Genomic DNA, 25,207 nt, shown 5'->3' with positions numbered 1-25,207 from the left:
TTCTAGATGAATCCCAATCATATGGTCGGGATCTTTTCAGAGCCTGGACTGGCTCTGTGACATCAGCCGTGAGTGGGCTTTAGCCCAGAAGAAGTATAGCCAAAATAGGTTTGGCTATACTTCTGCTTTAATATCATAGAACATCATCACTGAATGATATGAATCAACAAATCAGGTGAAGGGATGGAGGCCAAACTTAATGCATTTCTCTGAACAATATACCACTTCTTCAGGAATATGAACAAGGTCAAAGCTACAAAAATGTGAAATACAAAAGAATATTAAATAAAACAATACATCATCTGATTTTACATTGTGATATTGAACTGTATCCAAAATATGTGACATTTTACATACTTTCTGTATATAGATTATACTGGAGCGTTATTGATTATAAACATTTCATGGATGAGCGCAGGGGGATCACTAGAGAAAGGACTAGGACACCACCATATGGCCTTGTCTTGGGTTCAATGACCTGACATGAATAATATGTTGTATGTGTGCATATTGTTTGTAAAACCCACCACCTACATTCAAATATTACAAAGTAGAGACATTATCTATACTGTATATATAATATTGCATACCTTCAAAAGGTCTGGGACAAGGTGCAGATTAATTGAACTCCAACTCATCAATCAGGTACAATTCACTGGGGCTGGAAAAACATTATATATATATATATATATATATATATATATATATATATATATATATATATATATATAAGGCTACTTTCACACTGGGGCATTGGGGGCGTCGGCCGCTATTTTTAGCGGCGCTTTACCGTCGTTTTAGCGGCACTTTTCGACCTCTAGCGCGGCACTTTTAACCCCCGCTAGCATCCGAAAAAGGGTTAAAACCGCCCGCAGAGCAGCGCTGACCATTGATTTCAATGGGCAGGGACGATTTAGGAGTGGTGTACACACCGCTCCTACAGCGCTGCAAAGATGCGGCTTGCAGGACTTTTTTTTACAGTCCTGCCAGCGCACCGCTCCAGTGTGAAAGTACTCGGGCTTTCACACTGGAGTGAGAGGAGAGGCACTTTCAGGGCACTTTGCAGGCGCTATTTTTAGCATTATAGCTCCTGCAAAGCGCCTCAGTATGAAAGCAGAATTTAGTCTAAACAATAAGTAAATTGGCTATTATTTTCTAGTTTTTATCATATGTAGACAACAATGCCCACATTAGTATCATAAGGTATCCTGTGGAGTTGATATCTGCAAAGGGCATATTAGATAGTAGTGTAGCACCCTGGTTTTTAGGCAGGGTTGCTATTAAATTTACCTGCCAAGTGCTAGTTGCGTTGGCTAATTGTCAATTGAGGAGATCAATTGATTTGACCCTAACTCTGAAATTGCTGCACTTCTGTCGCTAGGTGGTCGGGTACCTGGTGACATTAGACAAGACAAGGGCATTGCAAGGACAGATTAGGAATGAATGGGGTGTCTCAGCCAATGGGCAGGTATTTTCTTGGATCCCTTGGCTTGCTGGGAGAGCCTATTTATTTGGGTATAGTTAGGTGATTGGGGTTCTGTGCCACCTGGACAGCTGTCTGGGTGGACCTGTGTTGTAATGCCCCGGGCTGCTAGGCCATAAGCCTTGGGCCTATCCCGGGGACATCTAGGCTGTCTGTGGGCCTATCCAGAAGCAGGAGAGCAGCATGGGGTTGAGACTGCGGCTTGCAGTCCAACCAGAAGCAACAGTTCTGCCAGCCGGAGAACCAGCTGTGGTCGGAGGTAGAGGGGGAAGCTGTCACTACTAAGGGACCATCCACTTTGATACCAGAGATCACTGTGAGTAGCTGAAGCAAGTACCTGAGCAGTATTCTCACCAGCCGTGAATAATTGGGAAAACTTCAGCAGTTGCCAAGCCAGGGACCCAACCAGTGGAGGTGACATTTGCGGAGCATTATTGTGTGCCAAGCCAGGGACCAAGCAGGCTAGTGGGGTGACGCTTGAGGAGTATCTGTGAGTGCCAAGCTAGGGACCCAGCAAGGATGAGAGGGTGATGCTTGAAGAAGATACTGAGTGAGAAGATTGGAAGAGCTCAGGAGATCCAGTGGCAGTGGATTTGCTAGTCTAGTGAAAGACTGGGAGCTCAACTGAGTGAAGTTCTACAATAGGGGATTGTAGAAGAAGTGGAGGAGTTCATTGCAACCGTGTTAGAAACTGTTACAAGATTGTTGCCATTGACAGCGGTCCTACTCATGCAGATGTGATGTCTAGCTGGATCTCTTTCCATGCATGGCTGTCTGCCTATAGAAGTCTCGGAGTCTGATAATTACCATTGCATCTACTAAAGGGTGTCCTGACCCCAACCCTCCCTCCACGGTTCTGTTTAAGAGACAATAAATCTCTTTGCATTCAAGAAGTGTCTGGCGCTCATCAATCTACCTTTCAGTACACCCACCATGCCTTGTAACCCACTGTACACATAAGGATGTCAGCTGTTCCTAACTCTGGAGGTCACCATTGGGCCTCAAGGGACCCGGGACTTGGCTACAGTAGCAATCCTGTTTATATGCTGGATTTCTTGCACATGTCCATGTGTGTGTGTGTGTGTGTGTGTGTGTGTGTGTGTGTGTGTGTGTGTGTGTGTGTGTGTGTGTATATATATATATATATATATATATATATATATATATATATATACATATACACACTATATTACCAAAAGTATTGTGACAACTTTAATGGCATCCTAGTCTTAGTCCGTAGGGTTCAATATTGAGTTGCCCCCCCCCCCCCTTTGCAGCTATAACAGCTTCAACTCTTCTGGGAAGGCTGTCCACAAGGTTTAGGAGTGTGTCTATGGGAATGTTTAACCATTCTTCCAGAAGCACATTTGTGAGGTCAGGCACTGATGTGGATGAGAAGGCCTGCCTCACAGTTTCCGCTTTAATTCATCCCAAAGGTGTTCTGCTGGGTCGAGGTCAGGACTCTGTGCAGGCCAGTCAGTTGTTTCCTCCACCCCAAACTCACTTATCCATGTCTTTATGGACCTTTCTTTGTGCACTGGTGTAGAGTCATGTTGGAACAGGAAGGGGCCATCCCTAAACTGTTTCCACAAATTTGGGAGCATGAAATTGTAGACATGTTCATTAGTTATTGTCCGAATGCGTTTTCATCCGAATTTCTGGGATTTTCGTGTTCATTTTAACAAAACGATAATGAACGCGCAGAATCTGAAATCCCCCTAAAAAAAGTTTCGTATTGTTGCGACAACAGTTCGATATATCAAAAGAAGGGGCGAGAACAGGGTGGTGGGACTTTAAATGAAGCATATGGTGACGATAAAGTACAAATGGTGAAGTAATTGGAAGGATTTTAATAATTGTCATGAGGTACAGTCAAATATAGAACATGTAAAATATACAATACATAGCATTGATAGCATAATAATGTAAAACATAAAATGTTGCAAGTTCATTGTCACATTGTATCATAGGCTATAACTTCCAAATTTTTTCACCAAGAAAGGTAAGGGTAAAAGTTGGTAATACATAGTAATCCTTGCACGGCCTATGACCACAAGATCCAAACCAGAAAGGGTAAAGAGGGTGGACAGGGTATCATGGGTACTGATTGGTAATCAAAACGTGTGGCAGCTCAACGCGTTTCGTGACTGGCGGTCACTCGTCAGGAGCAAGCACATGATGAATCTGGGGGTAAGAGGGTTGGTTCAATTGATTAGGCTGAAAACATGTATATAAAATAGCGGGGTAGAACCCCCTATCTAAATGCCAATAGACTCACTAGGTTCGTATGGTGGCGGTGTGGTGCCGTGAAGCAAAGCCATCCGGAATGGCACTCCCACCCGGGAGCCGCGGCGGACATCTCCCCCGGAGCGCCCCCCGAGACGACAACCATGGCAGGCAAAGGAACAAGGCAACCTGGATGAAAGAATGGGTGAAGGGGTAGGGCAATTAGTACCGGGGAAAAAGAGTGTGAGGAAGAGGGTGAAAAACCCAATTGGGGAGTGAAGGTGTGGGTGAAGTGGACAGCGAAAGGGGGGCTGGATGCAGAGTGGAGTGCAGCTGGGGGTGAACCCAAGGGGGAGGTTGTGGGTGACAGTGAGGGGAGTGAAGGTAGAGACCAGAGATGGTGGTAACAGTGACTGTACCTGAGTATTGGGAAGGGGTGTCAGAGAGACAGAACCTGGACTGGCGTGCAAACAAGTGTGCAGGGAGCCTTGAGTAACAGAACCTGCCCGGAAGACGCTCAAGTAGGCGCCACGGCGAGGACGCCGCCGACGTCACGCCAGGGTAACAGGATGATGGGGGGAAGGGGGAGGAGGCAGGGCGGGCATAGACCGCTCCACCCCCCAGCCGCCGCCGCCCCCCTGAACTGCTCGCGAGCGTGGCTACCACGCGCCGGACTCCGAAGCATCAGGCGTCCAGCACGGGATGCGTGACGTTGACGTGCGGCGACGGCGCCACCACCCCTCCAGGCATGAGGAAGGCAAAGGGTGGGAGGGGGCCCATCAGGCACGTCACAGCTCCCGGGAAAGGAGAACGCCCGGACGGTAAGCAGCACGGCCCAACCCACAACCAAAGCGGACCAGCGCATGGCAAAAATGACACTCGGTGGTATAAAGTATAAAACCAGAATAAAAAATGTGATAAAGCTGGAATTAGATAAAAAATATATATATATAAGGAGTTGGGTAGTTGAATAACTAAGATGTACACTATGGACTAGTAAAGATGAATCAAGGGGAATTGGTCATAGGATCAGGGTTGCAAAAAGAGGGGAAAAGGGGTATTTACATGCTTCCATCCCTATATCTAGTATTTCAGCAAAGGCAAGGGGGTAGGGACTTTGAGGACATCTGGCCTGGTGAGGCTGATAGTCCATCCCTTGGGACTTTAATTGAAATTGTGGCCTGGTAAGGTCACATATTTCCATCCCTATTGTATATCAAAAGAAGGGGCGAGAACAGGGTGGTGGGACTTTAAATGAAGCATATGGTGACGATAAAGTACAAATGGTGAAGTAATTGGAAGGATTTTAATAATTGTCATGAGGTACAGTCAAATATAGAACATGTAAAATATACAATACATAGCATTGATAGCATAATAATGTAAAACATAAAATGTTGCAAGTTCATTGTCACATTGTATCATAGGCTATAACTTCCAAATTTTTCACCAAGAAAGGTAAGGGTAAAAGTTGGTAATACATAGTAATCCTTGCACGGCCTATGACCACAAGATCCAAACCAGAAAGGGTAAAGAGGGTGGACATGGTATCATGGGTACTGATTGGTAATCAAAATGTGTGGCAGCTCAACGCGTTTCGTGACTGGCGGTCACTCGTCAGGAGCAAGCACATGATGAATCTGGGGGTAAGAGGGTTGGTTCAATTGATTAGGCTGAAAACATGTATATAAAATAGCGGGGTAGAACCCCCTATCTAAATGCCAATAGACTCACTAGGTTCGTATGGTGGCGGTGTGGTGCCGTGAAGCAAAGCCATCCGGAATGGCACTCCCACCCGGGAGCCGCGGCGGACATCTCCCCCGGAGCGCCCCCCGAGACGACAACCATGGCAGGCAAAGGAACAAGGCAACCTGGATGAAAGAATGGGTGAAGGGGTAGGGCAATTAGTACCAGGGAAAAAGAGTGTGAGGAAGAGGGTGAAAAACCCAATTGGGGAGTGAAGGTGTGGGTGAAGTGGACAGCGAAAGGGGGGCTGGATGCAGAGTGGAGTGCAGCTGGGGGTGAACCCAAGGGGGAGGTTGTGGGTGACAGTGAGGGGAGTGAAGGTAGAGACCAGAGATGGTGGTAACAGTGACTGTACCTGAGTATTGGGAAGGGGTGTCAGAGAGACAGAGCCTGGACTGGCGTGCAAACAAGTGTGCAGGGAGCCTTGAGTAACAGAACCTGCCCGGAAGACGCTCAAGTAGGCGCCACGGCGAGGACGCCGCCGACGTCATGCCAGCGTAACAGGATGACGGGGGGAAGGGGGAGGAGGCAGGGCGGGCATAGACCGCTCCACCCCCCAGCCGCCACCGCCCCCCTGAACTGCTCGCGAGCGTGGCTACCACGCGCCGGACTCCGAAGCATCAGGCGTCCAGCACGGGATGCGTGACGTTGACGTGCGGCGACGGCGCCACCACCCCTCCAGGCATGAGGAAGGCAAAGGGTGGGAGGGGGCCCATCAGGCACGTCACAGCTCCCGGGAAAGGAGAACGCCCGGACGGTAAGCAGCACGGCCCAACCCACAACCAAAGCGGACCAGCGCATGGCAAAAATGACACTCGGTGGTATAAAGTATAAAACCAGAATAAAAAATGTGATAAAGCTGGAATTAGATAAAAAATATATATATATAAGGAGTTGGGTAGTTGAATAACTAAGATGTACACTATGGACTAGTAAAGATGAATCAAGGGGAATTGGTCATAGGATCAGGGTTGCAAAAAGAGGGGAAAAGGGGTATTTACATGCTTCCATCCCTATATCTAGTATTTCAGCAAAGGCAAGGGGGTAGGGACTTTGAGGACATCTGGCCTGGTGAGGCTGATAGTCCATCCCTTGGGACTTTAATTGAAATTGTGGCCTGGTAAGGTCACATATTTCCATCCCTATTGTATATCAAAAGAAGGGGCGAGAACAGGGTGGTGGGACTTTAAATGAAGCATATGGTGACGATAAAGTACAAATGGTGAAGTAATTGGAAGGATTTTAATAATTGTCATGAGGTACAGTCAAATATAGAACATGTAAAATATAGAATACATAGCATTGATAGCATAATAATGTAAAACATAAAATGTTGCAAGTTCATTGTCACATTGTATCATAGGCTATAACTTCCAAATTTTTCACCAAGAAAGGTAAGGGTAAAAGTTGGTAATACATAGTAATCCTTGCACGGCCTATGACCACAAGATCCAAACCAGAAAGGGTAAAGAGGGTGGACATGGTATCATGGGTACTGATTGGTAATCAAAACGTGTGGCAGCTCAACGCGTTTCGTGACTGGCGGTCACTCGTCAGGAGCAAGCACATGATGAATCTGGGGGTAAGAGGGTTGGTTCAATTGATTAGGCTGAAAACATGTATATAAAATAGCGGGGTAGAACCCCCCATCTAAATGCCAATAGACTCACTAGGTTCGTATGGTGGCGGTGTGGTGCCGTGAAGCAAAGCCATCCGGAATGGCACTCCCACCCGGGAGCCGCGGCGGACATCTCCCCCGGAGCGCCCCCCGAGACGACAACCATGGCAGGCAAAGGAACAAGGCAACCTGGATGAAAGAATGGGTGAAGGGGTAGGGCAATTAGTACCGGGGAAAAAGAGTGTGAGGAAGAGGGTGAAAAACCCAATTGGGGAGTGAAGGTGTGGGTGAAGTGGACAGCGAAAGGGGGGCTGGATGCAGAGTGGAGTGCAGCTGGGGGTGAACCCAAGGGGGAGGTTGTGGGTGACAGTGAGGGGAGTGAAGGTAGAGACCAGAGATGGTGGTAACAGTGACTGTACCTGAGTATTGGGAAGGGGTGTCAGAGAGACAGAGCCTGGACTGGCGTGCAAACAAGTGTGCAGGGAGCCTTGAGTAACAGAACCTGCCCGGAAGACGCTCAAGTAGGCGCCACGGCGAGGACGCCGCCGACGTCACGCCAGCGTAACAGGATGACGGGGGAAGGGGGAGGAGGCAGGGCGGGCATAGACCGCTCCACCCCCCAGCCGCCGCCGCCCCCCTGAACTGCTCGCGAGCGTGGCTACCACGCGCCGGACTCCGAAGCATCAGGCGTCCAGCACGGGATGCGTGACGTTGACGTGCGGCGACGGCGCCACCACCCCTCCAGGCATGAGGAAGGCAAAGGGTGGGAGGGGGCCCATCAGGCACGTCACAGCTCCCGGGAAAGGAGAACGCCCGGACGGTAAGCAGCACGGCCCAACCCACAACCAAAGCGGACCAGCGCATGGCAAAAATGACACTCGGTGGTATAAAGTATAAAACCAGAATAAAAAATGTGATAAAGCTGGAATTAGATAAAATATATATATATATATAAGGAGTTGGGTAGTTGAATAACTAAGATGTACACTATGGACTAGTAAAGATGAATCAAGGGGAATTGGTCATAGGATCAGGGTTGCAAAAAGAGGGGAAAAGGGGTATTTACATGCTTCCATCCCTATATCTAGTATTTCAGCAAAGGCAAGGGGGTAGGGACTTTGAGGACATCTGGCCTGGTGAGGCTGATAGTCCATCCCTTGGGACTTTAATTGAAATTGTGGCCTGGTAAGGTCACATATTTCCATCCCTATTGTATATCAAAAGAAGGGGCGAGAACAGGGTGGTGGGACTTTAAATGAAGCATATGGTGACGATAAAGTACAAATGGTGAAGTAATTGGAAGGATTTTAATAATTGTCATGAGGTTCAATATAGATAGATAGAAGATTCGACATGACGGTAACAATAGCAATCTGTATGTCGAATGTGCCTAACCTAACTCTATTAGTCCAAGATTTTTCGACATAGAGAGAAAAGATTGAACATTATAGAGACATGAAGATTCTGCGAAGCAGTTAAAAACATATGATCGTCGCGATATCAAAAATATGATTTATGGTCCAATGCTCCACCCATAGGCTATAGAAGAATTCTAATGTTATAGTGTTATAATTATTACTAGTCAAACAACATTAGAATTCTACTATAGCTTGTGGGCGGAGCATTCGACCGGAAATGTACGATCGCGGCATCGTACAGTTTAGCTGCTTCGTCGAATCTTCTTAGAACATCCGACAGACACCATAAGTCTTCAGTTGACAGATTCAACCTTAATTAATTTGGATTTTCGTACGAATGCATTTTTTAACGAAACAAAATAAATAAAAATACATTTCGGGAGTAACTAAATTAATTAATTTTTCGGATGAAACCAAACTTTCAAAACAAAATATTTCAGTGTGCACATGTCTATGAAATTGTCCAAAATGTCTTGTTATGCTGACGCCTTAAGAGTTCCCTTCACTGGAACTAAGGGGCCAAACCCAACCTCTGAAAAACAACCCCCCACCATAATCCCCCCTCCACCAAAGGATTTAGATCAGTGCACAAAGCAAGGTCCATAAACACATGGATGAGGAAGTTTTCTGTATATAGGTCCGTTTTTAACAATAAATGGACTAATTTGCTACACAAGGCCAGTGCACTCTGTTCTGTACTTGACATTTAGATTTTCCTGTTTGTTCATGAGGTGTGGTTCTGGGAACAGCAGGACATTGATCCATGATTGATGATCACATACAGTATACCTCCTTTTGATTGGTTTGGTTTTTGGAACATTGGTGGCCAGGTGCTGATTGACAAGCTACAGGCTTTTATATTGGTAATGACAACACTAACTTTTTTTCATTCAACTTTTGTGCAAGCAAACACAGCCTACAGGACAGTGGCAACTTTGCTCTGCATTCAGGACAGTGTTGCCAACCCCCCGAAGTGAAATTTACTGGCAGAACGCCAACATTTACAAACAGCGCCAATTTTTTACTGGGAAAAAATCATGAAATTTACTGGTAGATCCATATTTTTTTACTGGCACTGCAAAAAAGTACCTAAAATTACTGTTTTTAGTGCTAAACATTGTAAATATCAATATTTGAACTATAAACACATAGCTAGTGCTATTAGCAACGTGTTTAAGTTAAACAAAAGTCAAAAAATATATTTCTCAATTTACATGAAGGTCAGGTTACTATAACCCCCCGGCCAGCAGAGAGTTCCCCCTTACATCAGAGTCTGCAGGTGCAGGATGGTGACCAGAGACCACCTTCCGCAGAGTGAATACACTAAGGTAAGGGGGGATTACTAATATAGAGGGGAACCTTTATATCAGTGCCCTCTTACATTATTGTATTTACTTCCCCCTTACATCAATGACTCCCCTCAGACTGGCCTGATGGCACTGTCACTGACCTCCTCTCAGGTGCACCCTGCAGGGCTCAGTCAGATGGCTCCAGCTTGGCGGCTATTCTATAGTCTCCTCTCCACAGTCCACACATGTCTGTCTCTTCCCGTAACCCCCATCCCGGCGGCGCTCCCAATCTTGACTCCTTTCTAGGATCCCCTCAGAGACTGCAGACATGATAAAAGACAAGAGATGGTCAGAGACTGCGAACATACTACAGGAGGTGGACGGGGCTGCGGACATGATACAGGAGGTGGACAAAGGCTGCAGACATACTACAGGAGGTGGACAGAGGCTGCGGACATACTACAAGAGGTGGACAGAGACTGCGGACATACTACAGGAGGTGGACAGAGGCTGCGGACATACTACAAGAGGTGGACAGAGACTGTGGACATACTACAGGAGAAGGACAGAGGCTTTGGACATGATACAGGAGGTGGACAGAGACTGCAGACATACTACAGGAGAAGGACAGAGGCTGTGGACATGATACAGGAGTTGGACAGAGACTGCAGACATACTACAGGAGAAGGACAGAGGCTGCGGACATGATACAGGAGGTGGAGAAAGACTGCAGACATACTACAGGAGGTGGACAGAGACTGCGGACATGATACATCCTCACAGTAGCCTCCTCCTCTGCCCACCATCATATTACTTATCCACATTATCAGTGTGCTGTGTCCTCCTCCTGTACCCCTTTCACCTCTCCACAGGTCAGGGCAGCACAGTGAACAAAACAAATGTGTAGCGTTAAAAGTTTAACATATAAAATGTCCAACCAATAAATACGGGTATCACAGAAAACATAGAACAGTCCTCCGTCTATGTAAGACTCATAAATAGGTAGATGTATAATCAGTGACTTCGTGCAAGGAACATATCAAATGTGTGACATCTGAGGTGAACACAGAAGAGACGCACCACCACCAACATTGGGGAGGCTTACCAGATGACGTGGACCCAAAAGGGCGTACGCCCAACTGGGTCAAATCAGGCTTGGGTGGTGGGTATTGATGGATGTTCCAGAGAAGTGATGGAGGTGAAAATCCGAAAGCAAACCGGTGGCTAGTAGGTCACTCAGGATAATGTTGAAAAGCAAATGGCCGTAGAATGGAATGAAAAGGAGAGAAGCCACATAGTGTAATTCCGTAAAAAAATATACCAAATTTATTAAAAAAGGGTACACTCACATGAAGTACTAAAATCAGCGCTGTAAAAAGAATGGTGGCAGTGGGGTCCTATCCGACGCGTTTCATCCTCTTAGACATCGTCTGGGGGGTAGCACAGTGCAATCCTGATCTAATTTGCTGTTGAAATCTAAATCCCTTTTGAATTTTGATTCCAATCCCACTCGCATTGTGATGCATTACTCACGCTAACATGTGGCCATCAAAAATATTTTACAACGACACTGGAGTATTCTAACCGAATACCCTAAACTCAGACAGCTTGTTCCCAATCAACCAGCCATAACTTATAAATGAGCAAATTCAATTAAGGATAGACTTGTTCAAAGTGAATATAAAAACAAACATAAAAGATCAATGGAGAAACATTTAAGCCTGCACACTTCGTGAATTGCCAGGCTCGAGGTGTGGTATACCTCATGGAGTGTGAGTGTGGCGCCTATTACATAGGCAAAATGAAACAGGAATTTTGGAGACGTATGTACAGCATGCAAATAGGTAACCCATATCTCCCTGTGGGAAGACATGCTGTTTCTGTGCATTGCTATACATTACCCAAAGTAATGTTCACAGCTCTCCACAGGATGCATATACCAGACAGAGGGGGTGACTGGAATAAGGTCCTTTTACAAAAAGAACAGAAATGGATATTCCAGCTACAGGCTACATCACCTCCTGGCCTCAACTAATCTATTTTGTTTGCCCCTTTCTTACGAGGATTCTCTTCAGGGAAAACACATTGACAATGGCATTTCTACACTCTAATATCCCATAAGCTGTGAAAGATCATCTAGGGATAAATATGTCACCTGATCCAACATCAATCAATGCCTTATTATTCCTGAACCCTTCCTCAGTTTTCTGATTACTTTTCGGATAACTTACATGCTCCTGTTTGCCCTATTCCATCTTGTCTGTAATGGACAAATATTGGATATGTTGGTTGGGGGACATCCTGGACATTAAGCCAGGATAGGTCCCTTACCCAACATTCCAACCCACGAACTACTTTTTCTCCAATTGGATAAGAGGGATTATATTACCTCATGTGTCTTCATGCTACCTGTTGTTTGACCAACATAAACTTACTTGGAATGCCATTCATAATATCCGCTCACGTCTACCAATACATGGACTCTGTACTGCACCCTAATAGCTCACAGCCCTAATTGATTTTTCTTACAATTTTGTTCAATCTTGTTTGTTATAATCATTACTGTGCACATCTGCCATCGGCAGTGTGTACATGGCACATGTTGATATATGATGCACTGACATTTATATGTCAGTGCATATGTGTTACATATTATATGTTACATATTTTTAAACATGTATTTCTCCTCGGTTTTTTCATTTTTTTCTTTTTTTCCCCCTGTTTAGCTCTACCCCTGGTCCCTGGTCTGCCGGTTTGGCGAAATTTGAGACCCCTGCCTTAGTGTATCTTCCTGGCAGGGTGGGGAGACACAAGGGCCCTGTGCCTCCCTAAGCACCCACCAGATGGCAGCACCACCTGGAGTGCAATTATTTTCCCTGTCAGCAGCGTCCCCGGACCTTTTCCGAGCGCTGTGGCTGTGCCCACGTGCGCGCAAACCCTCGCGCGTGCCGTCACAACGTCTACGCAATTGCTTCGGGAACGACGGCAGAGCCAAGACTCTTCCAGGAATGCCGGGGGAGTCACGCCTGGAGTGACGCTAATGCATCACCATCTCTATCAGGGGGGGAATTAACTGGGGAATGGATCGGCGGTAGCTGTGCATCATCAAGGTAAATGGCTTCCTAATAGGCTTACTTATAAAATGAAACTGAGCACTATGGGGACTCCAATAAGGATATCCCCATTGCTCCACTCGGACACCCACATGCTTGCAGCGCCAATTGAGGACCGGTAAGACTACCTATACAATTATATAACATTCCATGATGTCTGGTCTCCATAATGGCTGTTTGCCTATACTTTATAGTTTGGACAATTCATTCATTGTTATAATTCCTTGATATTGTAGATTGTCCCACACTTGATATTGTGTACAATAAAAGGGGGTACACTTCTCTGTGCCCCCTTTTCTTCAATTGGAATTACCTTCATACCGATTAAGGTAAATTCACCTTAGCACGTTCACTCCATGCACATTCATCCTTTCACTTTTCACTCTTTTTTACCTATCCACCTTTTTGTGGGTGTTTTGTGTGTGCAAGGGGCATATTGTTTTCATTCATTATTTAATGTTAGTGTGATTCTGCACTTTCCTGTTGTTGTATATTCACATACTCACTTTCTTGCTCTTGCACTCACAGTTTCACTTTCACTCTCACACACATTTTCATCATTCTCATCTGTTTTCTTACCCACACAGCCACTTACCCTCACAAATAGTCCCAATCGGCTTAGATGTATTTCAATTACATTCATATTCATACTTCACCCATAGTCACTCTAACTGGTCTGTGTCCTCCCCCCCTTCCCCTTACCCCTCCTTCACGTTATTCCACACTTTTTTCTCCCTCCTTTTTCCCCCCTCCCCCCTTTTTTTTTCCTTCTCCCTCCTTCCCTTCCCTCTTTCCATCCCCTTTTTTCCTCACTTGGTCTTTTTCCATCACTTTATCTCACATCCTCTGTTTTCATCATCCAGACCACTTAGTGGTAAGATTTGATACTTAACACACACTTAGTGTACATATAATAGATCAAGGTACAAGAAAATTTTTCAACTACCCCTTGGAACTGTCCATTTATCCGATATATAATACCTCCATCACAGGTGCTGCCTGTCTTTTCCCTCAACCTCCCTGAGAAATTTTGGGATTACCCGCTGCATGACTCCTTGTAAGGCATGCATGAGCAGCGATCCCTCTCGTTGACTGAGCTGACCACTTAGAGACGCTGGGGTCGAGTAAGGGGGTCCTTTCTACTCAGAGGTCACCAATGTGGCTCAATACATCGTGATTTGTAAATATACATGAATAAATACTCAACACTGTTTTTTCTTTTTACTACCAATGGAGAATTACCATATATGTTAACATTTTACAGTCCACCAAATACTCTGAAGAAGACCCCAGGGGGTCGAAACATGTCAGGATTCATTCACAAGATTCATATACCATTTGTTCATAGTGCATGATCAATATGTATCATTATTGTACACTGCCATGTCATTAATGTTGTTTTTATCTACCAACTGTGTATCACAGCTCATGTCCTGATCATTATGTCTAAGGTAGAAATTTTTGATACTTTGTTATAAATAAAAAGACTTAAACACTACATTTTTTTATATATATTTTTTAATACTTTTTGCTGCCTAGAAAACCCCTTACGGGGGACAATTCCTTTTTCTGATATTCCCAAGCAGAGTCAGAGCTTTGCGTATCCATTCAGACACGTAGCCCCAACCTGGCCCCGCCTCCTCTCTCCCCCGATTGGCTGACTGACTTTGATTGACAGCCACGGCAGCCAATGGCACCGCTGCTGTTTCTCAGACTGTGTCCCAGGTGGCTTAGACATTCGTGGACATCGCTGGAGAGAGATGGGGCTTGGGTAAGTAATTGGGGGGTGCTTGGGGGGGGGGCTGCTACGCACAAAAGGAAAGGTTTTTTTAAACCTATTTTCATAGAATGAATTAAGATAAAAAATCTTCTGCCTTTACAACTCCATTAAGATTGACATAGGTTGATGTTTTATATGATGTATTTATGTTTACGTTTTATTCACTTATCCCTTAATGTTTATTTAGTGTTGATACAGATGCATAGTCAGCACTCCAAATGCTGAACCACAAAATTATATGTAAACCCTCCCCTATACCCAGTGAAGTGAACAGCCTCAGATGATACACAGAGATGTAACAAATCTCCTTACATAAGTTTTACATCTATATCTGTTGTCTTCAGCTTTCTAGACTCTTTAGAAAGTGCACATCCTGTTAGAATTTTTTCTTCCTCTTCCAGCAGGGTGTAGAGTCTGGGCATACACTGTGTGTGAGCTGATTGGAGGAAAGGCACACACCTCCATTCCACATATGCAAAGGAACAAAGAAACTTGCAGAGCTGTACTGTGAATAGACAAGCTCTCTGCTTATCTGTCTCTAAGTTCCCTCCCAGACACAAATTTCCAGCTGCTTTTATGTCCTGTGTCGGAGAACTTGTCAGAAGTTATCATGCTGATAACAGAGAAATGTAGCAGCAGAAAGACACGGGACTTAGAGCTTTGGAGAGAGATAAGTAAACACTGCAGATATATGTGCCCAGGTCAGATTTCATAAATCGGGTTTACATCCACTTTAAGGCTCCATTATAAAGTACAAAAGAAGGTGCAGGAAAGACGCATCCACTCAAGTTTGGTGATGCACCAGGTTTCTATTGCTGTCTGTATGTCCCCACAGGGAAGGCTCACCCCTCTTTTTTTTGTCCTGGTGACAATTGTGCCAGATAGACATTCTCTAAGGTTACCTGGGAATACAGTATCCATATTATTTCACGCAGTTCTTTCGCTTTTGGAAGAATTATGAAGGGTAGAAAATGTATTCTGCTACAGCCAGAAGTTACATGGACTTTTCATAGAATACTGTTTGTATTTTTTCTACCCTGGATTATTTATTTCTTTATATTTCAGGGACTACAGAGCCGTGGGTAATTGCTGTATCAAGTAAGTAAAAAGGGGAAAAATCTTCAGAAAAATGTAATCCGCTATGGTGGCTTTTGTATTTTAACCGTTTTTCTATTACTGATGTGAATGTACAATATATATATATATATATATATATATATATATATATATATATATGTATATATGTATATATATGTATATATGTATATATATATATATATATATATATATATATATATATATATATATATATATATATATATATATATATATATATATATATATATATATGCAAGAGCTGCATAAATTGATGCCACTATATAAGTACCTGTAATAAATAAATCATACATTACATACAGTGGTGGCTTGGGAGGGCGGGGGGTTACACAAACTTCCAGCGGCTGCAGCTGTTTCAAAGGCACATGTCATCTTAACTGGTTGCCGCCTACTCACCGTCAAATGACTGCAGGGCGGTGCTGCTCTTGTTCTGGGGCATCATCATATGATGGCATCCCAGAACAGCCACCCTTGTGCGGCCGCAGGGGCCTGCAGCGCGGCGATCGTGGCTGTGCCGTGTTGCTAGGACACGGCGCGACCCCGATCTGTGTAAAGAGCGGCATCCGCGGCTCTTTAACCATTTGATCGGCTGTGTCCAATCACAGCCGGTCACATGTAAACACGGAGATGCCTGTAATCGGCTCTCACTGACAGAGTGTGAGGAGAGGAGAGCCGATCAGCGGCATCTCCTCACAGGAGACAGCTAGGGATGTAATCAAGGCACTGATCATCAGTGCCCTGATTACAATAAAGAAATATAGTGTAACAATACAGTGCCCTCCATTGCACTACATATCAGTGCCACCTATCGGTGCCCATAAGTGCGGCATATTAGTGCCTCCTCATCAGTGCCACCTCATCAGTGCCTATAAGTGCCGCCTCATCAGTGCCCGTAAGTGCCACCTCATCAATGCCCACCGGTTTAGCCAATCAGTGCCCATCGGTGCCGCCTCATCAGCGCACATCAGTGAAGGCGAAAAATTACTTAATTACAAAATTTACTGACAGAAAAAATGTAAAAAACCTTTTTTTTTCAAAATTTTTGGTCTTTTATTTTTTTGTAAAAAATAAAAAACCCAGCAGTGATTAAACACCACCAAAAGAAAGCTCTATTTGTGTGAAGAAAATGATAAAAAAATGTGTTTGGGTACAGTGTAGCATGATTGCGCAATTGTCATTCAATGTGCAACAGCGCTGAAAGCTGAAAAATGGCCTGGGCAGGAAGGGGGTGTTAGTGCCTGGTAGGCAAGTGGTTAAGGCTTGACATGTGTGAGTATTTATTTACTTGGCACAACCTCATCTTTTCTATTTAATCATAAAATTTGGTAACAAATATTGTTTATGTGCCCTAAAACTAACTTTAGTGTATTTCTTAAACCGTTACACTAATGTTGTGTGACTTAAACAATTGGAACTACCATTATTTTGTTCTTTAGCATGTCTGCTTTCAGAAAATATACAGTGCCTCAAAAAAGTATTCATACCCCCTTAAAAGTTTCCACATTTTGTCATGTTACAACCAGAAACAGGAATGTATTTTATTGGGATTTTATGTGATAGACCAACACAAAGTGGCACATAATTGTAAAGTGGAAGGAAAATAATAAATGGTTTTCTGAAAATGTTTACAAATGAATATCCAAAAAGTGTGGCGTGCATTTGTATTCAGCCCCCTTTACTCTGATACCCCTAATTAAAATCTAATGTAACCGATTGGCTTCAGAAGTCACCTAATTTGTAAATATGGGGGTTGATTTACTAAAGGGAATCAGACTGTGCAATCTGCAAGTGCAGTTGCTCCAGAGCTTAGTAAATGAGCAGAAACTTTGCTAAATTCCATCATCCAATCATGTGCGATCAAAAATGCTGTTCTTTTTATTTTCCTTGCACGTGATTGCGTACTCTTTGCAAAGTGAAGCCTTACCTCATTTACTAAGCTCTGGAGCAACTGCACTTGCAGAGGGCAACTGCACTTTCCAAAGTGCATAGTCTATTTTCCTTTAGTTAATCAACCCCAAAGTCCAACTTTGTGTCATTTATTCTCAGTATAAATACAGTTCTTCCGTGAAGCCCGCAGAGGTTTATTAGAGAACGTTAGTGAACAAACAGCATCATGAAGGCTAAGGAACACACCAGACAGGTCAGGGATAAAGTTGTGGAGAAGTTTAAAGCAGGGCTAGGTTATAAAAAAAAATATCCCAAGCTTTGAACATCTCACAGAGCACTGTTCAATCCATCATCCAAAAATGGAAAGAGAATGGCACAGCTGCAAACCCACCAAGACATGTCCGTCCACCTAAACTGACAGGCCGGGCAAGGAGAACATTAATCAGAGAAGAGCCAAGAGGTCCATGGTAACTCTGGAGGAGCTGCAGAGATCCACAGCTCAGGTGGGAGAATCTGTCCACAGGACAACTATTAGTTATGCACTCCACAAATCTGGCCTTTATGGAAGAGTGGCAAGAAGAAAGTCATTGTTGAAAGAAAGTCATAAGAAGTCCTGTTTGCAGTTTGCGAGAAGCCATGTGGGGGACACAGCAAACATGTGGAAGAAGGTACTCTGGTCAGATGAGGCCAAAATTTTACTTTTTGGCCTAAAAGCAAAATGCTATGTGTGGTGGAAAACTAACGCTGCACCAGTGTTAATTTCGTCAACGAAAACGTTTTCGTCATAATTTTCGTCAAAGGCTTTTTTACAGTGACGAAAACTAAACTAAAAGTACAGCACATTTTCATCAACTGACGAAAACTATGACGAAAATAGAATCCATTTTCGTTAAGTAACAAAAGGGGGACGTTAATGGCAAGGAGGGACTTATGCTGACTCCAGCCCTGCTTGCACATTTACCTCGCTCAGCACAGCTAACACGGCGCACACAGTGACAGACAGCACAGCTCCAGGCGCTGTGAATTTCAGCCCATCCTCCTCCTCTCTCCCAGTCAGATGCAGGGCAGATGATGGCCCTTCATTTTTGACCCCCTCTTCTTTCCCCCGAGCCCGCCCTATGACAAATCCCCTCCCACAGAGTCCCACCTCCAGTCTAGCATTTTACCGTTGAACTGAAGGCGAGTGAGGTGAGGGGGAGCCTGGGAGGAGCTGAGTAAGACCAGAGGGAGGCACTGAGTGATACCAGGGGGCGGGGCCATCAGGCACAGGATATGGAATGGCATAGCATTCTGAGTCATTTTTGACTCAGAAATGTCAATGGATGCACAAATTGGATCAGTAGTCATCGGATCTCACCATCTTCTTCGCCTGCTACGCAGTCTCATCCCCTTCATTCCAAAAGAGGACAAAGCGGCAGTAGTTGGAACTATCATTAACTCCCGTCTCGACTACGCAAACTCCCTCTACACCGGACTACCTAAATACCAGATTGCACACCTACAACTCATCCAAAACACCACAGCAAGACTAATAACATGGAAAAAAAACCCTGGGAATCCATTTCCCAGCCCCGAGGAGCCAACATTGGCTAACCATAAAGGATCGGATCACATTCAAGACCCTCTGCCTCACCCACAAATGCCTACATGGAAACGCGCCTCAATACCTATGCGAGAAAATAAAACACTACGTACCTAATCACAGTCTTCGATCAACCTACCAAAACCTCCTCCATGTTCCCAAATCCCGCTACAAATCGAAGGGAGAACGAAGATTCGCAGTCCAAGGACCACGGCTATGAAACACTCTACCGATCAACATTCGTATGGAAGAAAACCATCAGGCCTTCAGGAAAAAACCCAAGACCTACCTCTTCTAACAAGCTGGACCCACAGGATGGACCAAGCGCCTTGTGGCAATTCAGTTTGCATTTGCAGCGCTATCCAATTAATTCATTCATTCATTCAGCACAGATGTCCACCCTCAGTGGAAGGTAGGACATGGATTAGATGCCTCATTCTATGTGATTGTATGTTTTCTGATTATACAGCCTGCAGCTGCTACATCTACAGGAGACCCTCTTTAAGGAATAGTTGGGGACAGAAAAGGGGACATAGAGCAGGGAAAAAGAGAAGAGAACATGGGGACAGAGCAAAGGAGATAGGGACAAACAGAAGACATTGACAATAAGGCCCCTTTCACACAGGGTGGGCTTTACTCATTGGGGGATCTGTCCACTGAGTGGTGAAAGGCCGCTCTTGGGAGAGAGCTACTATTCCTGTATTGTTACTTTTTGAGTGAAGTGGATGCAAATATCCAGCAGAGGACAAGTGCATGTGACCTCATAAGTTTAAGAGGTCACATTTTTGATAAATGGATGATGTATGTTCTGTCTTGCTGATGGTATACTGCAGTTGGTGTTTAGTTTAGTCGACTAAAATACGATGACTAAAATGGGACTAAAACTAAAATGGTATTTTAGTCAAAGACTAAAACTAAAACACTTTCAGAAGACTAAAATGGGACTAAAACTAAATCGAAATTTGCTGCCAAAATTAACACTGCACTGCACATCACCCTGAACACACCATCCCCACCGTGAAACATGGTGGTGGCAGCATCATGTGGTGGGGATGCTTTTCTTCAGCAGGGACAGGGAAGCTGGTTAGAGCTGATGAGAGGATTGATGGAGTCTGCAAAAGACTTGCGACTGGGGTGGTAGTTCACCTTCCAGCAGGACAACTGAACCCTAAACATACAGCCAGAGCTACAATGGAATGGTTTAGATCAAAGCATATTTAGGTGTTAGAATGGCCCAGTCAAAGTCCAGACCTAAATCCAATTGAGAATCTGTGGCAAAAGTTGAAAATTGCTGTTCACAGCCGCTCTCCATCCAATCTGACAGAGCTTGAGCTATTTTGCAAAGAAGAATGGGAAAAAATGTCACTCTCTAGATGTGCAAAGCTGGTAGAGACATCCCCAAAAAGACTTGCAGCTGTAATTGCAGAGAAAGGTGGTTTTGCAAAGTATTGGCTACAAATGCATGCCACACTTTTTACATATAAATTTGTAAAAAATTTTGAAAACCATTTATCATTTTCCTTCCAAGTCACAATTATGTGCCACTTTGTGTTGGTCACATAAAATCCCCAATGTAGCAAGGCCCCCTAGGGGGCTGCTTGGATTTACCTGCTCATCTGCATCACCATGACCCTGTGAACCTTCCAACCTACCTGACAATCTGGGTTCAGACAACTTTCACAAACACCTTTGAATAACACATCACACAAGCCAATATGTTTGTATTATCTCAGCTTTTACTGAAATAAGCAAAGCAGTAGTTAAGTTACAAAGAAGGGTAGATTGAAGAATTCCCCAAAGACAGCTTTAAGAACAGTTTCACAGTGAGGAAATATAACAGTCATGCATGAGATACCACCTTAAGGATAACCTGTAGGACAATGAAAGGTTAGATGTTTAATGCGGATAATTACACTCTAAAAGGGAACCCCAGGCTGGTCTATTCAACCTTTGTATTCTAATGAGGGATCGGGTAGAATAAGAATTGTGTGGGGCCCTTTAAATAGTATACACAGCAATGTCCTAGGTGCAGGCCTGTTAGTCTTCACCGGCAGTTGGAGCTCATTAGAATATATCCAATAAGGCACAGTGATGTATTAATTGACTGACTGGCTTAAAGCAGGCTAAAGGTATTCATTGTAAGGATGGCAGGTAACGGTGTCTATGTACAGTGTTCAAATGGAAGTGCAGTAAAGTGTTCCCAAGGTAAAGGGGTCTGTACACAGTGTTCCAATACAGTGACAAAGGAGGAATTGCAGAAGATAGGCAACTGCCTGCTTACCAATGACTGGACAGTACTAGATGCCCTGCAGACAACGACCAAGGATGGGACATCCGTCGACGGAGCTGCCAGCGATGATTCTCTGGGGCCAAAGGTGGACGAAGGGGTTGTCAAGCTGATGAGTTGGTGCCGTGTAGATGTCTGAAGAATAGCAAGCAGAGTTAGGCCCTCATAGGCTGGGCTGGAATCATTTTAACACCGTGTGGTAGGCCGCAACCCCTCTCTCCCCGAAACAGAGAAGTGCGCTTCTCACAAGGCCCAGGAAGAAGAGCGCGTGAGGTGGATCTCCGGGCTCCTTTATAGTCTCTCCCAGAAGTCTCTTCGATGATAGCAAGGATCCCTGAGATATGTGGTCTCGATGTACGATGGTGTGATGGAATTTGCCTGGGCACTAAACTACTAATCCCACAATCTGTTGTGTTGGGCTCACAAATCTGATGACAGTCATGGGCGCCCAGCATTAAAGGGATATGACTATAGATAAAGGATGACAGGGAAAACACACAATATTACAAGCATAGTCCAGCATGGCTACATCAATAAAATACATTTATGTTTTTGGTTGTAATATGACAAAATGTGGAAAATTTCAAGGGGTGTGAATACTTTTTCAAGGCACTGTTTTGGGGGTTTTATGTAATTTTTGGGCCTAAAAAGATTTTTCAAATATGTGTGCAAGAAATTCAAAAACAGCTCTGGCAGCAAATGGGTTAATACTTGTTTATTTTTGTAAGTTTTAAAATTTTTACATAGCTACTCTTTTGAAGGAAAACATTATTATTTGATGAATAAAACATTCAAGAGTTTACAATAATAGTAATATTTGTTAGCTTGGGGAAAACTCTGTGAAATCTGAAAATTCTTCCAAACTGCAAGGGTTAACTGCTCATTTACATAGGTCTAGGACAGTGTTTCTCAACCTTCTTTCAGTCAATGCACCCTTTAAAAATGATGGACAATTTCGAGGCACCCCATTCTAAAGTATAAAAACTATTCTAATGTTTTTTCATAATGCAGCAACATCCACAAGTCCAAGTAGGACACCCAACGTTAGTCGTGATTTATTCTTTTAAAACAAAAACACTTTTGCAAACTGGTACTGACTACTAGTATTCCAATGTTTCTCTTCTCCTTCAGTTTTTCTCCATCACTCAGCTAATGAAACCCGAATGCTGATGGAGAGAGGCAGGGAGGGTCATTCAAGAATGCTGTGCAGGCGACTGACAACCTCCATATCAACTGATGATGCCATTGGTCATTAGGAAGCTGGCAGCTAGAAGGTTGTAATGGTGCACAATGAAAACGTAGGACTTAGTGTAACTAAAAGGCAGCCCTCATCCACACGCTGGCTTATATACAATTTTGGCGCAGTTTTTAGGCATTTTGCCAAGGCACCCCTGAAGAAACCTCAAAGCACCCTGGTTGGGGACAGTAAAAGCACTTTTCCCAGATCCTCCGCTCCCCAGCAGATGACACTCCCCAATTCTTTGACAGGGGACTGTCCTTATGTCCAATGCAGGGCTATGGAACGTAGAACATTTTGTCTATCCTGGATTTTTCAGACAATACAATTGTTTTAATTTGATGCGTAAAACAATTAGATTTTACAGGAATAGTAATATTTGTTGGCCTGTGGAAGACTACAGGAAATCTTAAAATCCACCCTTGCAGGGGTCTGCGCCCCCACTTCAAGGGTTAAAGAGACCAAAGGTTGTAATTTAAGAAAAATAACAAACATGTTATACTTGCCTAGTTTGTGTTATGGTTTTGCACAGGGCAGCCCCGATCCTCCTTTTAGGTTCCCCACTGGCAGTTCTGGCTTCTCCCCCCTGCTGAGTGCCCCTAATAGCAAGCCTCTTACTGTTGGGGCACCCAAGCTACGCTCCTGTAAATAGACATTGTCCATTCACACACACAGAGCATAGCTCGGCCCCATGCTCTCTCCTCATTGGCTCACTGGCTATGATTGACAGCAGCAGGAGCTGTCAATCATAGTGGTGGCTGTATTCTTTTCCTTTTTTTTTTCTTTTGGGCTTTTTAAGCTCTGTTTTCACCTGGGGTTCAGGCCAATACCACAACTTCTGTATTAGAATGCCCCCCACTCTGGAGGAATGATGGTAACATTGTCAATCTGGGTGGTGGGGAGTTAAATGTACTAGCAGATTTTAATACATTAACAACTTGAAGCCAAAATCCATCTAATACTTTATAAGCAGTTACAGAAATTTGTTTTTTTTCTTTTGGGATAAAGGTTTTACATAAATAAAAACTGATCATTGTAAGCACCCCTGTCAGTGGTAAATGGTTGGTCTCATCTCTGTATAATCTCTGTTTTCAGCTGCACAGAGAGGTGGGGGAGGATAAACAGCAGCACACTGATCTTCCTAGTGAATGGCTGTGCGGGGGGGGCAGGAATGTCGGGACATGTCTGATCATTGGAGGAGAGCACAATGAGTTCTTAGCACAGCTAGAGATCTAACCACGCTGTGCTGTTATGCCTAGCATCTAGCATGGTCAGTTTTTAAAATGAAAGCAGAGGGACTGGCATGAATACCAGAGATTTCACATAAAGGAAGCAATACAAAGAGAACAGGAGACATTTTCATACAAGTGCTTGGTACAGCAGGCACATACAGTATCAGGAATATGAAATGCTGGGTTTACATATTCTTTAAGGTAAACAAAAACTTTTAGGTTTAGAACCACTTTAGGTTATGCAGCTGTTTCAGATAGCAACAGTGGAGTTTTTCTTTCATTTGTAAGCATGTGTCCATCTGAACAAAACCTTAGAGTTTCATGCAATAATGTTTTGTATATTATTACTATCATTTTTTTTTTTTTATAGCAGTCATTCCTGTCAGCATCATCTTCATCCTCATTTTCATTGTTCTGAGCAGAAAATATGGTAAGAATTGAGAAATAAACAGCATTTTAAAAATTGGTTCCCTACTTTGTAAAAAAAAAAAAATGGTGCATAAAAAAGTGGACATGTTGCCCTTGGCAGCCAATCCTATTGGTTGTTTCTATTTTCCCTAATTTTGGTCAGCAAATGAATACTATATCTTACTATGTGCTATGATCAGGTAAATAACTTGTTTTAGTTTTTCCATAAATCAGATCCCATTTTTAGTTTCAAATGTTGCTTTATGCAACAGACATACTGTACACCTTCTGAGACCCAGTCTGTGTGGACAGTATAGCAACTTGCTGTCTTGGCAAAAAATACAGGGATTTTAATGCACTAAGAAGTAGGATCACAATGTAGTTTTAATTCCGCTTAGTGAGTTAGAGGATGTTCTTAGTTTCTTGAAGTTTAAAAAGCAAGTACTTCACAACTCTGACTCTGTTGGGGTGAAAACTGAAATTAAAGTGGACATTTCCTCAAAATCAGCAAAATCAGCAAAAGCACATATGCACACACTCTGCATGTTCAACGTATTCATACACCATGGGTTATAGGCTTGTACCTTCATGTAATTTTACACTGGCAAGCTATTGAGGACATGCCCCTAGGGCACCTCCCCAACCCCACTCCATGAGTATTCCGTTTTCTGCTAGTTGAGGAACATGATGAACCTCTTCTTCTCCCAGAGAAATCAGCTTAACTAGTTTATTATTTTTTGAGAATTCTTCAATCAACCTCACTGCTTTCTAAGCCTACATAGATG

At 43.9% G+C, this 25,207-nt stretch overlaps 1 protein-coding gene across 1 annotated transcript in view; it reads left to right on the top strand.

Moving 5' to 3' along the window:
- The window catches only part of LOC141107531 (uncharacterized), a 204,297-nt gene that overhangs the window by 138,567 nt on the left and 40,523 nt on the right, over nt 1-25,207 (top strand). Inside the window, exons 12-13 of the mRNA XM_073598330.1 lie at nt 15,739-15,771; nt 24,385-24,444. Coding sequence (XP_073454431.1) covers nt 15,739-15,771; nt 24,385-24,444 — 93 coding nt within the window. The remainder of the gene's footprint in view (nt 1-15,738; nt 15,772-24,384; nt 24,445-25,207) is intronic.

Source organism: Aquarana catesbeiana, linkage group LG09 (assembly GCF_042186555.1).
Source record: "Aquarana catesbeiana isolate 2022-GZ linkage group LG09, ASM4218655v1, whole genome shotgun sequence".
Taxonomy (NCBI): Eukaryota; Metazoa; Chordata; class Amphibia; order Anura; family Ranidae; genus Aquarana; species Aquarana catesbeiana.
The sequence above is the reverse complement of the archived record's forward strand: the minus strand, read 5'-3'. Positions and strand labels throughout refer to the sequence as shown.